This window comes from Bison bison, unplaced genomic scaffold (assembly GCF_000754665.1).
Source record: "Bison bison bison isolate TAMUID 2011002044 unplaced genomic scaffold, Bison_UMD1.0 scf7180017864459, whole genome shotgun sequence".
In the NCBI taxonomy this organism is placed as follows: Eukaryota; Metazoa; Chordata; class Mammalia; order Artiodactyla; family Bovidae; genus Bison; species Bison bison.
Genome location: NW_011495021.1, coordinates 2482285 through 2502273, shown reverse-complemented (window position 1 = coordinate 2502273; position 19989 = coordinate 2482285). Strand labels below are relative to the sequence as shown.

The window sequence follows — 19989 nt, the reverse complement described above, 5'->3', positions numbered from 1 at the left end:
ATGAAGCTCAGACTTCTTAAGCAACCATTCATCACCATTGAGGGTCAAACTTAAACCTAACTTTACTTCACATTACCTCCTTGAAGAAGGTGGATATGATCTAGGAGGTGATATGCACCCAAACTGGAGCCAAACTGCTGAAGTTCAAGTCCTGCTTTATCATTTTATAGCCTTTAAATAGGTTATACAAATTATTTAACATCTTTGAATCAGTTTGATCATCTGAGAAGATAATACTTCTAAATTCCATAAAGAGCCCAAAAGTTCTAGCCCTTAGCAAGCATTTAGTTAATTGTCTAATCTAATGAGACTACTGACCTTTCCTAAAACACAAGTTACCATTTATACTTCTGTGCTGCTCTTTATCCAGGTGTCTAGCCTGGAATGCCATGTTTACTGTTCATCTATTCAAATCCTACAATTCTTTAAATCTTCACAATAAATGACACAATAAAAAATCTTTCTTGATGTCTGTAATTGGAAGATACCTCTCCTTTGAACTCTCTAATACTTTGTGCTATTCTTAATCCATGTATTCCATATTTCCCACTATCTTAATTACCCCTAATATTGAAACTCCCACCTTTGTGTTTCACAGAGTACTAAGTACTGTGTGTGTGCATGTGTGTCTGTGTGTGTGTGTGTGTGTCTATGAATGTGGTCAAAAATACATTTTAAACAAATTGTTATGTCAAATCTCCTCTTTTGAGGAAGTAGTATATAAATTATTTTATCTAGGTGACAAATTGAGTTATAGCTCTATAGTGATGTTGTCATCTTCCAAATAGCTTCCAGAGGGACAGAGAGAATAAGAAAGGAAAGGAATATTGGGTGAACCTGGTCTAGTTAGAGGAAAGATCACTCTCATATGTGACAATTTTACTGAAAAAACATTGAGCACACATGCTATGAAGTTCCTTTGTCCTCCTAATTGGTTAGAAGCACGAATTATAATTTCCTTTTTTATAGAGAAGGAATATGTATATGGTTACTTATGCTAATTTGTGAGGCACATTCAAGAGTTGCAGTTGTCACTGTGGGCTAGTGGGTCTCCAGCCAGTAGTTCTATTGGTATCCCATCTCTATAAAAAAGAAATAGTATCATCCACCTCATTAGAACTGATTCAAATGAATTCTTCTTAATGGCTGAGTAATACTCCATTGTGTATATGTACCACAGCTTTCTTATCCATTCATCTGCTGATGGACATCTAGGTTGCTTCCATGTCCTGGCTATTATAAACAGTGCTACAATTGGACACTGTGGGAGAGGGAGAGGGTGGGATGATTTGGGAGAATGGCATTGAAATATGTATAATATCATATATGAAACGAGTCGCCAGTCCAGGTTCGATGCACGATACTGGATGCTTGGGGCTGGTGCACTGGGACGACCCAGAGGGATGGTATGGGGAGGGAGGAAGGAGGAGGGTTCAGGATGGGGAACACATGTATACCTGAGGCAGATTCATTTCGATATTTGGCAAAACCAATGCAATATTGTTAAGTTAAAACAAAATTAAAAAAATAGAAAAAAAGGAAATAGTAAATTATAGTTAATAAACCAGATACAGCTTTTCTGTCAGAAGAAAATTCTGTCCCTTCAAATATATATTTTAACCTTAAGGGATAATATTTGAAGAGTAATTCCATTTCACATTTCTTCTTGTTCTCCAATACCTCCCCAAAATGCTGAATATAATTAGCATGTAGGCTCACTTCCTATTATGGTATGATAAGAGAGTCTATCTTGGGTAATTCTGTCATCACTACTATTAAAAATAAATGTTTTGTTGCATTTTAAAGCTATTTATCCAAAGAAGAAAAAGAAGAAGAATGATGACATAAAGGTAGTTTATGCTGTTGCTGACCAGAAACCAAACAGAGGAGCAGATGGTAATTTAATATTATAATAAGAAATATTAAATAGTATTTTTAGGGAAGACTAAATTTGGATGACTTTTTTTTTTTTTTGGCTTAAATGCAGACAATTCCTCTATTCCTTTTTGTCAAATGACAAAATTTGGGTGATGCTTACAAGCAATAATACAACTCTATTGCTTCCAGAATTTTATCTCTAATTACTAATTTAGTATTCTGGCCTTATATCATCATTTTAGAGAAATTAAATGGTCTATTGCTGCTGAATGAACAGTATATGAAACAAAAAATTGCAAGATAATTTTTATATTGCTCAAAATGATTTTTGAAAATTCTGAAGTGGATCAGAAATTAAGTACATTAATTCAGTCCATCATGGACTCCATATCACTTTATTATTTCTATCATTCTGTGTTACTTCATGTTGTATGTTAGAATTAGACCAGGAACCCAAATAACAGCATAAATATCCTCCAAGTAATACACTATCAAAACTATAAGACTATTTTAAATTGAGCAATATGAATTCTTCTCCAATATTAAATTTCCAAAGAAAAATTTAGTATAAAAATTAAATCCATTTGTATTTATCAGTTAAATTCTAAGTAAAAAGTTTAAAATCTTTCTTATCCGAGGGTGTAATTTGATTACTCTCATAAAGTCTCTAGGATGAAACAGGATTGAGCTAAGGCTGTCTTCCACTCAGAACTACTGTAGTTTACTTAATTCAGCTCTAAACTTTGTGGGCACCATTTGTAACCCATTTGTAACATTTGTAACCCAGTTCAGTTCAGTCACTTAGGCATGTCCGACTCTTTGCAACCCCATGAATCACAGCATCCCAGGCCTCCCTGTCCATCACCAACTCCCGGAGTTCACTCAGACTCAACGTCCATCGAGTCAGTGATGCCATCCAGCCATCTCATCCTCTGTCATCCCCTTCTCCTCCTGCCCCCAATCCCTCCCAGCGTCAGAGTCTTTTCCAATGAGTCAGTTCTTCTCATGAGGTGGCCAAAGTACTGGAGTTTCAGCTTTAGCATCATTCCTCCCATGTGGGTCCCAAAAAGTTTTTTTTGTTGTTGTTGTGTTTTTTTTCTTTAATAAAACACCAAGTAATTACTTACAACATATACAATTATGACAACACAAGCCACATATCCACTAAATAGAGAAAATAAAACTAAATTCTCAGTTTCTGAAGCAGTTATCCTATGCAGAATGGTTTTCTAAAACTCTAGTGTTTAATGAAGGTCAGAATTGTCTTAGAAAAGAAAGTCATTTAGTCATGTCCGACTCTCTGTGATCCAATGGACTGTAGCCCACCAGGCTCCTCTGTTCATGGAATTATCCAGGCAAGAATACTGGAGTGGGTTGCTATTTACTTCTCACTGATGTCAAAATCAGTGCCTCTTGAGAAACCTATATGCAGGTCATGAAGCAACAGTTAGAACTGGACATGGAACAACAGACTGGTTCCAAATAGGAAAAGGAGTACGTCAAGGCCGTATATTGTCACCCTGCTTATTTAACTTATATGCAGAGTACATCATGAGAAACGCTGGGCTGGAAGAAGTACAAGCTGGAATCAAGATTGCCAGGAGAAATATCAATAACCTCAGATATGCAGATGACACCACCCTTGAGGCAAAAAGTGAAGAGGACCTAAAAAGCCTCCTGGTGAAAATGAAAGAGGAGAGTGAAAAAGTTGGCTTAAAGCTCAACATTTAGAAAACGAAGATCGTGGCATCTTGTCCCATCACTTCATGGGAAATAGATGGGGAAACAATGGAAACAGTGTCAGACTTTATTTTTCTGGGCTCCAAAATCACTTGTGTGGTCATGTATGGATGTGAGAGTTGGACTGTGAAGACAGCCGAAAACTGAAGAATTGATGCTTTTGAACTGTGGTGTTGGAGAAGACTCTTGAGAGTCCCTTGGGCTGCAAGGACATCCAACCAGTCCATTCCAAAGGAGATCAGTCCTTGGTGTTCTTTGGAAGGAATGATGCTAAAGCTGAAACTCCAGTACTTTGGCCACCTCGTGTGAAGAGTTGACTCATTGGAGAAAACTCTGATGCTGGGAGGGATTGGGGGCAGGAGGAGAAGGGGATGACAGAGGATGAGATGGCTGGATGGCATCACCGATTCGATGGACGTGAGTTTGAGTGAACTCCGGGAGTTGGTGATTGACAGGAAGGCCTGGTGTGCTGCAATTCATGGGGTCGAAAAGAGTCAGACACGACTGAGCGACTGAACTGAACTGAACTGATGTCAAAATATCTCAGTGATATTGGAGGAAAGAATGGTAAATGGAAAGTACTATTTTAAGCCTCACCAGGTTACCAGTCTATCTGTGACGGTTCTCCAGGTATCAAAATTATAAATTTAATTAAGTATAACTGAAAGACAAAAATGAATTCTCAAACTGTATTAATACTTTATCTGGGGGTGGTGGGGAGGTACTGTTTCTACTCTCCACTCCTAGAGATTGGCATGTGAGTCATTCTTTTTTTATGAACTTTAGAAATGTACAGTAGTGATATCACAATTATATATTAAAAGTGTTCCTCTCTCTCATTCACCATAATCAAACCTCCTAAATTTGCCTCTCACCGTTGCACTGAGTATGAACTCCATATGGTGTAACAGCCTATCCACCATTATGGGCAGTTTTCTCAACATTTTGTAATTGGCAACAATCCAAGTAGAGTTCAGAGGTCAGAATTCTCTACAGTTCCTGCTTCTTGTCTCTATATTTTTACATTCTCAAAAAAAGATCTGGAGGTAATTTATTTTGGTTTTTAAATTACTTTAAAGCAAAATGGAATGGTTTTATGTAATTGCATGAGTTTTAACGCATATGAAATTGTGTGACTTCTATCAAAATCATAACATTTCCAACATTCCAAAAATGTTCTTTGGCAGTCATGCATTCCTTCCTCCAACTGATAAGCCCAGGCAACCACTGATATGTTGTCCAGCACTACAGTTCTTTTTCCTTTGGAAAATGTCTTATAAATGGACATTTTGATAATTGTTCCTTTCATTCAACATAGTGCCTTTGAAATTCATTCAAATTATTTCATTTGTCAGTAGTTTACTCCTTATTATTTCCTTTGTGTGTATGCAATGGATTTACCTCTGCATATATCAGTTGAAGAAAATTTGGTTGTTTCCAGATTTGGATGATTATGAATAGAAAGATCAGAAGTATACACTAAGTATACATTAAGCTTTTTGTGTGAACAAGGGATTATTATTGTGTATGTTGAAGTTTATAAAGAATTGCCTAAATCTCAGAGCAGCTATAACATTCTGTATCCCCCATTAATAATGCATGAGAGATCTATTTGCTATGCATCCTTGCAACCGTTGATGTTATCAGTATTTTTTTATTTTAGCTATTTATATAGATGTAATGGTATATCACTGTGGCTTTCATTTGTATTTTTCTGATGTCTAATGATGATGAGTATTTTTTCATATGCTTTTTGCCTTTTGTAAATCCTGCCTAGTGAAGTAGCTGTTGAAGCCTTTCCCTCATTTTTATTTGGACAGTTTTCTTACTATTGAATTTTGAAAGTTACTAATATATTCTGAATATAAGTCTTTTTCAGGTATGTGATTTGAAAATATTTTAATCTGTGACTTGCCTTTCAATTTTCCATTTCTAATTATTCAGTATGTCTATCATTTTGCGCATATTGCACTACCTTTGATTATTATAGCTTGTTATTGTCTTAAAATGAAGTAGTATAATTTCCAGCAAGTTTACTTTTCTTCCCAGTTTTTATGGACATTTTAATTCATTTGCCTGAGTATTAGTTTTATACTCAGCTTTACATCAAAAAATATGCCAGGGTTTTTGAATGAAAGAGAAATAAATCTTTACAGGGTCTTCCAATCCGTAAACATTGTATTTCTTCCTATTTGTTTAGGTCACCCTTGATTTCTTTCATAAGTGTTTTGTAGTTTTCAGCTTAGAAATCTTGTATATGTTCTGATGAATAAGTGCTTCATTTTTGTACATGTACATGGTATTTTAAAAATTTGATTCCCAGTTGTCTGTGGCTATTGTTTTTACTATATCTCTTTGTACAGATATTTTAGTGGTTTTGTTCAAGGTAATAGCATACTTACTTAACTTATCACAATCAACTCTGACTAGACATTCTTACCTCTTTATGTTAAATGTAAAGTGTAAAATGTGTAAATCTTACCAGTCTGTATGTTTCCTTATTCCTCTCCCCTTTGTTATTAGGTACCTTATATATTACATCTACATACACCAAACACGCACTCAGACAATGTAATCATTATTTAAATAACTAAACAGAGGTAGACAGTCTATTATATTTAGTCAAATAATTTACATTTTGGTTGCCTTTTAACTCCTGATGTTTCTGGTTATTTTTATTCTTTTTATCTTAACTTTTTTTCTATTGGAGTATAGCTGATTAACAATTCTGTGTTAGTTTCAGGTGTACAGAAAAGTAACATGTACATATATCTATTCTTTTTCAAATATCTTTTGATGTGAAGGAATTCTTAATTCAGTACAATAAAATTTCACATATTTTCATTATAGTTTGTATATTTTGTTACTTTTTCAGGCTCATTTGTATGAATTCTCTTTGGTATTGAAAAATTATTAATCTTTTACCTTATTTGTGGGAAATATTTTCATCATTTTGTTATTGGCATTTTTAGCCTTTCTTATTAAACATTTCAAACATAAGCAAAAACCAACAGAATACTTATGTGCCTCTGTTTCAATTTCAACAATTCATAGACTATTTTGTTTTGTCTGTGCCCTCAACTTCTCCCTGGTGCCCTATTGTTTTAAAGCACGTCACACACATTATTTCATCCATCAGTATATTATTATGTACCTAAAAGATAAGGATTATTTTTAATGCATAACCACAATATCATGATCGCATTACACAAATGAATAAGTCATTAATGTAAAGTGAAAGAAAGTGAAGCCGCTCAGTTGTGTTCAACTCTTTGCGACCCCATGGAATGTAGCCTACCAGTCTCCTCTGTCCATGGGATTTTCCAGGCAAGCATACTGGAATGGGTTGCCATTTCCTTCTCCAGGGGATATTCCCAACCCAGGGATCGAACCCAGGTCTCCCTAATTGCAGGCAAACGCTTTACCATCTGAGCCACCAGGGAAGCCCTTAAGGGAAGTCCTTAATGTAATCAGACATTAAATCACTATTCAGCTTTCCAGTAATCTCATAAATATCACAAAAATATTTGGAAGTTACTTTGAATCTACATTGACAAATATTGCAATGGTTTGTATATCTTCTGAGTCTCTTTTAATCTATGGATTCTCCTTCCATATATCCCTCTTCTTCCCTCCTTCCCTTCCTCCTCTTTTTTCAAACTATAGTTTGTTTGTTTCAGAAATTGAATTGCTTGCCTTGTTGAGCTCCTCAGTGACTGAACTTTTGCTGATTGTATCTATATGGTGTATGTTATTTCTTCTGTATTTCTAGTAAAGTATCAGTTTATTTACTTTCAGGTTCAGGTTCTTTAGCAAGGTTGATTCATAGATGGTAGTGTATCTTTCTATCAGGAAGCACCATAATATTGCACTGGTTTTCTCTTTGTGATATTAATAGCCATTTGTGCTCAAGGACTGATCCATGAATTAATTATAGGTTTCAAAATTGGGTTAATTCCATCATCTCTTCTTTATAAATTAGAATGGTCTAATAAAAAGAAATTTACCCTCAACTTCTGATTGGTTACATTGTGATACAGATATTTAAGAATAGCAGACGGATGCTTAATACTTTAACATCATTTATTAGTTTTCAAAATAATGAATTATTTCAGTAGCATCTTCCATGCATGTGTGCTGTGTCGCTTCAGTCATGTCCAACTCTTTGTAACGCTATGGACTGTAGCCCACCAGGATCCTCTGTCAATGGGATTGTCCAGGCAAGAATACTGGAGTGTGTTGCTATGCCCCCCTCCAGGGGATCTTGCCGACCCAGAGATCAAACCTGACTCTCTTGCATTACTGGCAGTTTCCTGCATTCAGTGAGATTCTTTATGCACTGACCTACCAGGAAAACTGTCCATAATGCTATTACTGTGCTTGTTTATGCTGAAATAAACGAGCACAGTAATTATATACTGTGCTTGTTTGTGCTTTGTAGCAGGTGAGAGCCCCTTCAAGATAACTCTTGAGTCCCTTTTGACACAACCCTATCGATTTTTGTTAGCTTTCTTGTTAACTGAGAAGCTTATTCTGTACACATTCAGTTGTTTTCAACCAATGAATTTCATTGGCATCTTTGAAAAGATGAAGTGATATATATAGTTGGACCTATTTCTGGACATGCTGTTTTGTTTCATTGGTCTGTTTACCCTTATGTGAAAACAGTATTCTATTAATTACTTTAGCCTTATAATGAGTCTTGAAATTTGGCAGTTTGAGTTCTCCAACATTAATTGCTTTTCTAGGTTAACTTAGTTGTTCTAGGGCCATTGCATTTCCATAGAAATTTTAATTTTTAATTGAAGTATAGTTTATTTACAATATTATGTTAGTTTCAGGTGTAAAAATTATTCAGGGTTTTTTGTAAATTATATTCCATTATATGTTATTACAAGCTATTGAATATAATTCCTTGTGCTATACATCAAATCCTTGTTGTTTTATCTATTTTATGAATATAGTTTGTATCCATTAATCCTATACTAATTTGTCTCTCCCTTACTCCATCTCCCCTACATAACCATCTTTGTTTTCTAAGTCTGTAAGTCTGGTTCCGTTTTGTAGAGATTCACTTGTATTACCTTTTAGATTCCACATATAAGTGATATCATAAAGTATTTGTCTCTCTCTATAGCATTTACTGGTGGCTCAGAGGTTAAAGTGTCTGCCTGCAATGTGGGAGACCCAGGTTCGATCCCTGGGTCAGGAAGATCCCCTGGAGAAGGAAATGGTAACCCACTCTAGTATTCTTGCCTGAAGAATCCCATGGACGGAGAAGCCTGGTAGGCTACAGTCCACGGGGTCACAAAGAGTTGGACACGACTGAGCGACTTCACTTTCACTTTCATATGACTGACTTCACTAAGCATAATATTCTCTCTAGGTCCATCCATGTTACTGCAAATGGCAATATCTCATTCTTTTTATGGCCACATAATATTCCATTTTGTGTGTATGTATGTATATCTTAAGCCAGTCATTTTCTGATGGGCACTTGAATTATTTCCATATCTTGACTACTGTAAATAGCAGTGCTTTGAACATTGGCATGCATGTATCTTTTCAGCTCTCTAGTTTCTACAACTGTCATTTGGAATTTTTGTGGGTTCACCTTTCATTTCTTTTTCTTGCTGGCCAGGACTTCCAGAACAATGTTGAACAAAAAGGTGATTGTCTACATCCTGATCTTGTTCTAAAATTTAAGGCTAAGTGATCAATATAAACTAAAATATTAGCTCTAGAGATTTGAAGATAACTTTTAACAGAGGAAAGACATATCCTCTCATACTCCCATTCACTAAGAAGTTTCATCATGAATGGGTGTTGTTTTCCCATGTTTTTCCTTGCATCTTGGAGATAATCATCTAAATTTCCTTCTTTTTGCTCCTACTGTGGTAAGTTACTTTGACATATTTTTGAATAATAAACCACCTTATGTTCTTGGGATAAACATCACTTATTCATTGTGTATTATTTTCTAGTATATATTGTCGCTGCTGCTAAGTCGCTTCAGTCGTGTCTGACTCTGTGCAACCCCATAGACGGCAGCCCACCAGGCTCCCCCGTCCCTGAGATTCTCCAGGCAAGAACACTGGAGTGGGTTGCCATTTCCTTCTCCAATGCATGAAAGTGAAAAGTAAAAGTCAAGCCGCTCAGTCATGTCCGACTCTTAGCGATCCCATGGACTGCAGCCTACCAGGCTCCTCCGTCCATGGGATTTTCCAGGCAAGAGTACTGGAGTGGGGTGCCATTGCCTTCTCCAGTATATAGTGTTAGATTCAGTTTATTTATAATTTTTACATCTTTTGACATGGGAGGATATTGACTGAGTTTTTCTTATAATGTCTTGTAATTTTTATATGATTTTTATATGTGAGTGATTCTGATCTCAAAGTATGAGTTAGGAGATGAGTTCACTCCTCTTCGTTTTTCTGGATGAATTTGTGTAGAATTAGTGTAAATTCTTCCTTTGGTATGTTGTATAATTCAGAAGGAAAGTCATTTGAGCCTAGAGTTTTCTTTGTGGAAATGTTTTAAAGTACACATTCCATTTATTAAATAGATATGTTCTTCATATTTTCTATTTGTTCATGAATGTGATTTGGTCATTTTTTGTTTTTGATGGAATATATATCTCATTTTATAAGTTATTGCTATACCTTTTCATAATTTATTATTTTGAGCATCATGGAAATGGCAACCCACTCCAGTGTTCTTGCCTGGAGAATCCCAAGGACAGGGGAGCCTGGTGGGCTGCCGTCTATGGGGTCGCACAGAGTCGGACATGACTGAAGTGACTTAGCAGCAGCAGCATAGACTCTGTTATGCCATTATCTCTGTCTTCTCTTTTTCCTGATCAGTCTGACTTATCAGTTTTATTTAAACTGTTTATTTTCTCTTGTTTTCCTATTTCCTTTTCACTTAGATCTTATTTCTTTTCTTCTGCCTATTAAGTGTGACAAGGTTGTGGAAGAATTAAAATTTTGATACACTGCTGAATAGTATGATATGGTACAACCACTTTGGAAAACAGTCTGACATTTCTTAAAACTAGACATACACCTACCATATGACCTAGCCATCCACTACTATGTATTTACTCAATAAAAATGAAAACATATACTCACAAAAACTTGTGCAGGTAAATTCCTAAATATTTGTAAGTTGCCAAAACTGTAAATCTCAAACAACAGGGGAGTAGATAAAAATAATTGTGACAAATCCATTGAATGGAATAATTTTTAGAAATAAAATGAATGAATTTTTAAAACATACAATATTATGTTGAGTGAAAGAAGCCAGGCAGAAAAAAAGAATACATACTATATGATACCATTCCTATCAAAATTCTAGAAAATGCAAATAAATCTTGTGTTAGAAGTACAGAGCAGTGTTGTCAGAGAGTGGGAATAAAGAGATAGATGGATTACAGGTGAATGAGAGAACCTTCAGGGGGTATTATAAATTTTATTTTGGTTGTAGTGATGGCTTCACAGTTATGAGCATATTTTTAAATTCAGGAAACCATACAGTTAAAATAAGTACAGTTTATGTTACTTCAATTATACTTAATATGCTGTTTCTCTTTCATTTACTTTTAGGACCCTATGTAAACACTCTTCAGAGATCTCTAAGTAGTTCAAAGAATGTTGCCAAAAAACCTGTACCTGCTGTTGTTTGTCGGCTAGATGCACAAGATGATACTGAACAAAAGGTATAAAATTATGTCTCAAACTTTTGTATGCTGATTATTAATTTATCTAGTTAACTGTTGCTTCTATGAACCACCTCCTTCTCTAGCATGTTAACTTATCTGTTAGGTATATTAGGGTCTATTCCTGAGAACTGATCCTTTCCCCTATATGTATTGATTTACCTTTGTGCTAAATTCACTATGTAATTTAGCAGAAACTAATCCAAATAATCATTTAGCAACTGCAATGATAATATCTAATATCTATTGAGCATCTGTTGGCCAAAGCCCTGTGGCTTTTTCCAGAAGGAAGAGAAAATGAATAAACTGGTCACATAGAATACATAATCTTCCCTCCTGAGGACTTATTATTTAGGGAAGCAGATAGACACACAAAAAAATGTTTTACAGTAAGTAAAGAATATGGAATGATACATTTTATTTTGATTCTAAGCAATGTGTTTTTAAAGCATTAATTGGATTAGAATAGTTTGGATTGTACTTCCCTGAAACAAAGCAAATGACTAAAATGACTAAAGTTTTTAGAATCAGCCATTAAATAGATTATCATGAATTTAAACAAAGTATGAAATACTGGAAGAAGTGAAGTCACTCAGTCGTGTCTGACTCTTTGTGACCCCATGGACTGTAGCCTACAAGGTTCCTCTGTCCATGAAATTTTCCAGGCAAGAGTACTGGAGTGGGTTGCCATTTCCTTCTCCAGGGGATCTTCCCCACTGGCCACATACTAAACTCAATTTTGAATTAGTGAAATACCTATAGAACTAGTACCTACCTGTAGAAGGTACCCTAGGAAGCTGGTATTAAGTATTGCCCCTGAGACAGTTTTCATGAGAGAGTTGGAAGATTAAAGACAAGAAAATATGTATTAATTTGGTTGACTGATAGAAGGCAAATCTCTTTAAGAAGTAAAGTTACTAACTATCTTTAATGTTGTGCCATTTAGAAAGATGGAGAGACAAGTGAAAAACCAAGTGTTTTTGACGATAGAGGTAAGAAAATAAAAAACATTTCATAATCGTTCTGTTATTTGTTAAGTACCTAATTATGGTTTCACCATATAGTTTCTCAAGTTGTTTATTTGATTATAAAAGTCATGGTTATTTTGGAAAATAAAGCATGATATGAAACTATTTATGAATTTTGATTTTTAAATTAGCCTATATATTTGAATGATTGCTTGATGAGGATGGTTTTTGAAAATTGTGAGGTGTGGGCAAGTTAGAATACCTGCTGTAACTGTTCCAGTGATAAATAGAGTAAGATACTGACATACTATGGTTCAGTAGGTTACAATACAGAGCACTTACCAGGAAGGCCCTCGTGTCCCACTGCCATATATTCCTCATAGGCAATATATCCTAATTTGTATCTCCTCTTGAATGGAATATACAAAAGCTAAGTTTTTCTGCATGTTAGATTTCTGGAAGTCACCCAAAGCACTTCCATGCATATCCTACAGTATACACACATAGAACATGCTAGAACCCTCCATGTAGTACCCAATGACCACCTCAGATTCAATACAAAAATCAAATTTTTCATTCTCCTGTTTTTTACCCAGGCACAAAACTTGACTAATCTTTGACTCTTCCTCTTTCTTAAATTTTGTATCCCAACATTACCAGTCTCTGTCTAACCTACCTCCTTAACTCCTCTTCCCCTCTCCTCTTTTCCATTCCCACAACTGCTGACTTTGTTTTGTCCATCCTTGAATATTTCAGTAATCTTTCCCCAACCTCTTCCTCTTCTTTTTAATTTACTATATATTTTGGTATAAAAGCAATTTTCCTAAAACACAGTTTTGGTTATTCCCCTATTCAAGTTGTGAATGGTTTTCCATTGCAGACTGAATGAAATGCAAATATCCAGTTAAATCTGCCAGTGGTTTGTGACTATAGGAATTAAATTGGCATAGTAGTATATGAATTAGGATCAGAGGTTAAGGATCTCAGACTTGGTTTTGAGGGCAGTGGTGAGCCACTGGAAATTTGTAGGCACTGAACATCAACAAAGCACATGTTATTCTTGGTGATACTGCCTTAACTCAGGTGAATCCCTGATTGATGTAACTCACTGATTGAGCTCAGTCAGCAGGGAGAACATTGAATCAGTTCTTTTCATGAACATTCATCCTTAATCCAGCAATATTATCTTTTTGTATGTAATTGTTTCTCTTCTTTGTCCAGGGGAACCATGTGTCTCAACTCAAGATTCAGTGATTTCACCTCAGAATTCAGCTACAAGAAATTTTCCCAGATCTTCAATGACTTATTTGAATCATTCAAAAGTTGAGGTATATAATATTTCCTTTGCTCCAAATGTGAATAATAAATGAAGTACTATTTTATGATCATCATTGGTTAAAAAAATTCATTCATGAAACTACTATACAGAACAACTTTGCTGCTGCTACTGCTGCTGCTAAGTCGCTTCAGTCATGCCCGACTCTGTGCGACCCCATAGACAGCAGCCCACCAGGCTCCCCCGTCCCTGGGATTCTCTAGGCAAGAACACTGGAGTGGGTTGCCATTTCCTTCTCCAATGTGTGAAAGTTAAAAGTGGAAGTGAAGTCGCTCAGTCGTGTCTGACCCTCAGCGACCCCATGGACTGCAGCCTAGGCTCCTCTGTCCGTGGGATTTTCCAGGCAAGAGTACTGGAGTGGAGTGCCATTGCCTTCTTCGAGAACAACTTTACTCGCTGAAATTAATCATATCATAAAATTTCCCCAAAATAGGCTGCAACATATAGTTCATGGTACATACCTGTAACCTTCAGAGAAAGTATCAAATTAGGCTTATTTGATTGGGCTTTGGATAGTGCTGATAGATTGTTCTGAGACAGATCATTTCTTCCCATTGCCTTTTGACTAATGATTAGTTAATTGCTTTTGAAAAGTTACCAGCAAAAGTTCAGGGTGTAACATCTGGATATAACATAGATACATAGATAACTTTCTCTGTGGGTTGCCAACTTCCTATCACAGGAGTCAAAAAACACATCTTCCATTATGTTAGCAGCACAGTGTTAACTGGTTGAAAGAGATTTCAGTATACTCAAAATTTATTAAAATTTTTCTAAATGAATTCTATTTGATTACGGTAGAAAGTAACATCATTTTCTGTGTCCTCTAACGCATAATTTTTGAAAGAGCCCATTATATAAATTCATAAATGTGTGATTAATATAAAATGCTTTTCTGTAGCACAGTTTTATTATGAACAAGCAGTTTACGTTTCAATGTTCTGCTGTGTTAATAACCACATTAAGCATGAAAAAGAAATTTTTTACTAACTCTTAACATCTAAAGGCCTCATATTGCCCAACAAATATTAAGACTATGTCATTTACTAACAACCAAAAAAATGAAAAACTTCTTTAAATACATTTTATTATTGACCTTTTTTGAGTAATGTGTGTATTCTTAAATTTGCCATCTGTATTTCTTGAAAACGAATATGAAATGTCCACAAATATCTAGTTTATTATAGGCAATACCATTAGAATTTTATTATGAAAAGTATTACATCCTGTTTCCAACATGTACAAAGATTACCACTGTCAGAAAATATATGTCTGATGGTCTGTGTTCAACTCTTAGATCTGGGAATTTAAAAAGTCTATTGTGAATTCACTGATTAGCTCTAGTAATCAACAAATTCAACAAAGTTGCAGGATACAAGGTCAACACAGAGAAATCACTTACACTCCTATATACTAGCATTGAAAAATCAGAAAGGAATTAAGGAATCAATACCATTCACCACTGCAACAAAAAGAATAAAATATCTAGGAATAAACCTACCTAAGAAGATATAGAAGCAAGGTCCTATGCTGTAAAGAGCAATATTGCATAGGAACCTGGAATGTCAGGTCCATGAATCAAGGCAAATTGGAAGTGGTCAAACAGGAGATGGCAAGAGTGAATGTCGACATTCTAGGGATCAGCGAACTGAAATGGACTGGAATGGGTGACTTTAACTCAGATGACCATTATATCTACTACTGTGGGCAGGAATCCCTCAGAAGAAATGGAGTAGCCATCATGGTCAACAAAAGAGTCCGAAATGCAGTACTTGGATGCAATCTCAAAAATGACAGAATGATCTCTGTTCGTTTCCAAGGCAAACCATTCAATATCACAGTAATCCAAGTCTATGCCCCAACCAGGAACGCTGAAGAAGCTGGAGTTGAACGGTTCTATGAAGACCTATAAGACCTTTTAGAACTAACACCCAAAAAAGATGTCCTTTTCATTATAGGGGACTGGAATGCAAAAGTAAGAAGTCAAGAAACACCTGGAGTAACAGGCAAATTTGGCTTTGGAATACGGAATGAAGCTGGGCAAAGACTAATAGAGTTTTGCCAAGAAAATGCACTGATCGTAACAAACACCCTCTTCCAACAACACAAGAGAAGACTCTACACAAGGACATCACCAGATGATCAACACCGAAATCAGATTGATTATATTCTTTGCAGCCAAAGATGGAGAAGCTCTATACAGTCAGCAAAAACAGGACCAGGGCTGACTGTGGCTCAGATCATGAACTCCTTATTGCCAAATTCAGAACTAAATTGAAGAAAGTAGGGAAAACCACTAGACCATACAGATATGACCTAAATCATATCCGTTATGAATATACACTGGAAGTGAGAAATAGATTTAAGGGCCTAGATCTGATATATAGAGTGCCTGATGAACTATGGAATGGGGTTGGTGACATTGCACAGGAGACAGGGATCAAGACCATCCCCATGGAAAAGAAATGCAAAAAAGCAAAATGGCTGTCTGGGGAGGCCTTACAAATAGCTGTGAAAAGAAGAGAAGCAAAAAACAAAGGAGAAAAGGAAAGATACAAGCATCTGAATGCAGAGTTCCAAAGAATAGCAAAGAGATAAGAAAGCCTTCTTCAGCAATCAATGCAAAGAAATAGAGGAAAACAACAGAATGGGAAGACTAGAGATCTCTTCAAGAAAATCAGAGATACCAAGGGAACATTTCATGCAAAGATGGGCTCGATAAAGGACAGAAATGGTATGGACCTAACAGAAGCAGAAGATATTAAGAAGAGATGGCAAGAATACACAGAAGAACTGTACAAAAAAGATCTTCACGACCCAGATAATCACAATGGTGTGATCACTCACCTAGAGCCAGACATCCTGGAATGTGAAGTCAAGTGGGCCTTAGGAAGCATCACTAAGAACAAAGCTAGTGGAGGTGATGGAATTCCAGTTGAGCTATTTCAAATCCTGAAAGATGATGCTGTGAACGTGCTGCACTCAATATGCCAACAAATTTGGAAAACTCAACAGTGGCCACAGGACTGGAAAATATCAGTTTTCATTCCAATCCCAAAGAAAGGCAATGCCAAAGAATGCTCAAACTACCACAGACTTGCACTTATCTCACACGCTAGTAAAGTAATGCTCAAAAATCTCCAAGCCAGGCTTCAGCAATACATGAACCGTGAACTTCCTGATGTTCAAGCTGGTTTTAGAAAAGGCAAAGAAACCAGAGATCAAATTGCCAACATCCGCTGGATCATGGAAAAAGCAAGAGAGTTCCAGAAAAAGATCTATTTCTGCTTTATTGACTATGCCACAGCTTTTGACTGTGTGGATCACAATAAACTGTGGAAAATTCTGAAAGAGATAGGAATACCAGACCACCTGACCTGCCTCTTGAGAAACCTGTATGCAGGTCAGAAAGCAACAGTTAGAACCAGACATGGAACAACAGACTGGTTCCAAATAGGAAAAGGAGTACATCAAGGCTGTATATTGTCACCCTGTTTATTTAACTTATATGCAGAGTACATCATGAGAAACACTGGACTGGAAGAAACACAAGCTGGAATCAAGATTGCCAGGAGAAATATCAATAACCTCAGATATGCAGCTGACACCACCCTTATGGCAGAATGTGAAGAGGAACTAAAAAGCCTCTTGATGAAAGTGAAAGTGGAGAGTGAAAAAGTTGGCTTAAAGCTCAACATTCAGAAAACGAAGATCATGGCATCTGGTCCCATCACTTCATGGGAAATAGATGGGAAACAGTGGAAACAGTGTCAGACTTTATTTTTCTGGGCTCCAAAATCACTGCAGATGGTGACTGCAGCCATGAAATTAAAAGACGCTTACTCCTTGGAAGGAAAGTTATGACCAACCTAGATAGCATATTCAAAAGCAGAGACATTACTTTGCCTACAAAGGTCTGTGTAGTCGAGGCTATGGTTTTCCTGTGGTCATGTATGGATGTGAGAGTTGGACTTTGAAGAAGGCTGAGCGCCAAAAAATTGATGCCTTTGAACTGTGGTGTTGGAGAAAACTCTTGAGAGTCCCTTGGACTGCAAGGAGATCCAACCAGTCCATTCTGAAGGAGATGAGCCCTGAGATTTCTTTGGAAGGAATGATTCTAAAGCTGAAACTTCAGGACTTTGGCCACCTCATGCGAAGAGTTGACTCATTGGAAATGACTCTGATGCTGGGAGGGATTGGGGGCAGGAGGAGAAGGGGATGACAGAGGATGAGATGGCTGGATGGCATCACTGACTCGATGGACGTGAGTCTGTTTGAACTCTGGGAGTTGGTGATGGACAGGGAGGCCTGGCGTGCTGCAATTCATGGGGTCGCAAAGAGTCGGACACGACTGAGCGACGGAACTGAACTGAACTGAAGAAGACAAATGACCTGTATACAGAAAGCTGTGACACTGATGAAAGAAGTCAAAGATGACATAAAGAGATGGAGAGATATTCCATGTTCCTGGGTAGGATGAATCAGTATTGTGAAAATACTATACTACTGAATGCAATCTGCAGATTCACTGTGATCCCTATCAAATTACCAATGGCTTTTTTCATAGAACTAGAACAAAAAATTTCATGATTCATATGGAATAGCCAGAGCAGTGTTGAGAAAGAAGGATGGAACTGGAAGAATCAACCTTCCTGACTTCAGACTATACTTAAATGCTACAGATATCAAGACAGTACAGTACTGGCACAAAAACAGAAATATTGATCATTGGAACAAAATAGAGAACCCAGAGATAAACCTACATACCTAAGGGTACCTTATTTTTGACAGAGGATGCAAGAATTTACAGTGGGGCAAGACAGCCTCTTCAATAAGTGGTGCTAGGAAAACTGGTCAGCTACATGCAAAAAATGAAATTAGAACACTTCCTAATGCCATACACAAAGATGTGGATTACTCAAAATGGATTAAAGACCTAAATGTAAGACCAGAAACTACTAAACTCTTATAGGCAGAACAGTCAATGACATAAATCAAAACAAGATCTTCTGTGATCCACATCCTAGAGTAATGGAAATAAAAACAAAAGTAAACAAGAGGGACATAATAAAACTTAAAAGCTTTTCCACAGCAAAGGAAACTACAAACAAGGTGAAAAAACAACCCTTGGAATGAAAGAAAATGATAACAAAGGGAACAATGATAAAGAATTAATTTCAAAATGTACAAGCAGCTCATACAACTCAATACCAGGAAAGCAAACAACCCAGTCAAAAAGTGGGAAAGGAACCTGAAGAGACATTTCTCCAAAGAAGACATACAGATGGCTAACAACCACATGAAAAGATGCTCAACATCACTCATTATTAGATAAGTGCAAGTCAGAACTAAAGTGAGATACCACCTCACACCAGTCAGAATGCCCATCATTGAAAAGTCTACAAACAATAAATGCTGGAGAGGGTGTGGAGAAAAGGGAACCCTCTTGCATTGCTGGCGGGAATGTAAACTGATATAGCCACTACGGAAGACAGTATGGAGACTCCTTAAAAAGCTAGGAATAAAACCATCATATGACCCAGCAATCCTATTCCTAGACATATACCCTGAGGAAATCAAAATTGAAAAAGACACATGTCCCCCAATGTTCATTGCTACACTTTATATAATATCTAAAACATGGAAGCAACCTAGATGTCCATCAATGGATGAATGGATAAAGAAGTTATGCTATATATATACAATGGAATACTACTCAGCCATGAAAAGGAACACCTCTGAATCTATTCAATGAGGTGGATAAAACTGGAACCTATTATACAGAGTGAAGTAAGTCAGAAAGAGAAATGTAAATATAGCATGCTGCTGCTGCTTCTGTTAAGTCGCTTCAGTCATGTCTGACTCTTTGCGACCCCATAGACTGCAGCCCACCAGGCTCCCCGATCCCTGGGATTCTCCAGGCAAGAATACTGGAGTGGGTTGCCATTTCCTTCTCCAATGCATGAAAGTGAAAAGTGAAAGTGAACTCGTTCAGTCGTGTCTGACTCTTCGCGACCCCATGGACTACAGCCCACCAGGCTCCTCCGTCCGTGGGATTTTTCAGGCAAGAGTACTGGAGTGGGGTGCCACTGCCTTCTCCAAATATAGCATACTGACACATATATATGGAGTCTGAAGAGATAGCACTGATGAATTTATGTTAAGAGCAGCAGTAGATAAACAGACATAGAGAACAGACCTATGGACATGGTGGGATGAGAGGAGGGACAAGGGGAAATATGAAGAGAGTAACATAGAAATTTATAGTACCATATGTAAAAGAGATAGCCAATGGGAATTTGCTGTATGACTCAGGCAACTCAAACAGGGGCTCTGTGACAGGCTGAAGG

At 36.7% G+C, this 19989-nt stretch overlaps 1 protein-coding gene across 1 annotated transcript in view; it reads left to right on the top strand.

The window, feature by feature from the left end:
• The window catches only part of FSIP2 (fibrous sheath interacting protein 2), a 149008-nt gene that overhangs the window by 40261 nt on the left and 88758 nt on the right, over window positions 1–19989 (top strand). Inside the window, exons 9-12 of the mRNA XM_010859740.1 lie at window positions 8060–8062; window positions 11223–11335; window positions 12282–12327; window positions 13525–13631. Of these exons, the coding sequence (XP_010858042.1) occupies window positions 8060–8062; window positions 11223–11335; window positions 12282–12327; window positions 13525–13631 (269 nt within the window). The remainder of the gene's footprint in view (window positions 1–8059; window positions 8063–11222; window positions 11336–12281; window positions 12328–13524; window positions 13632–19989) is intronic.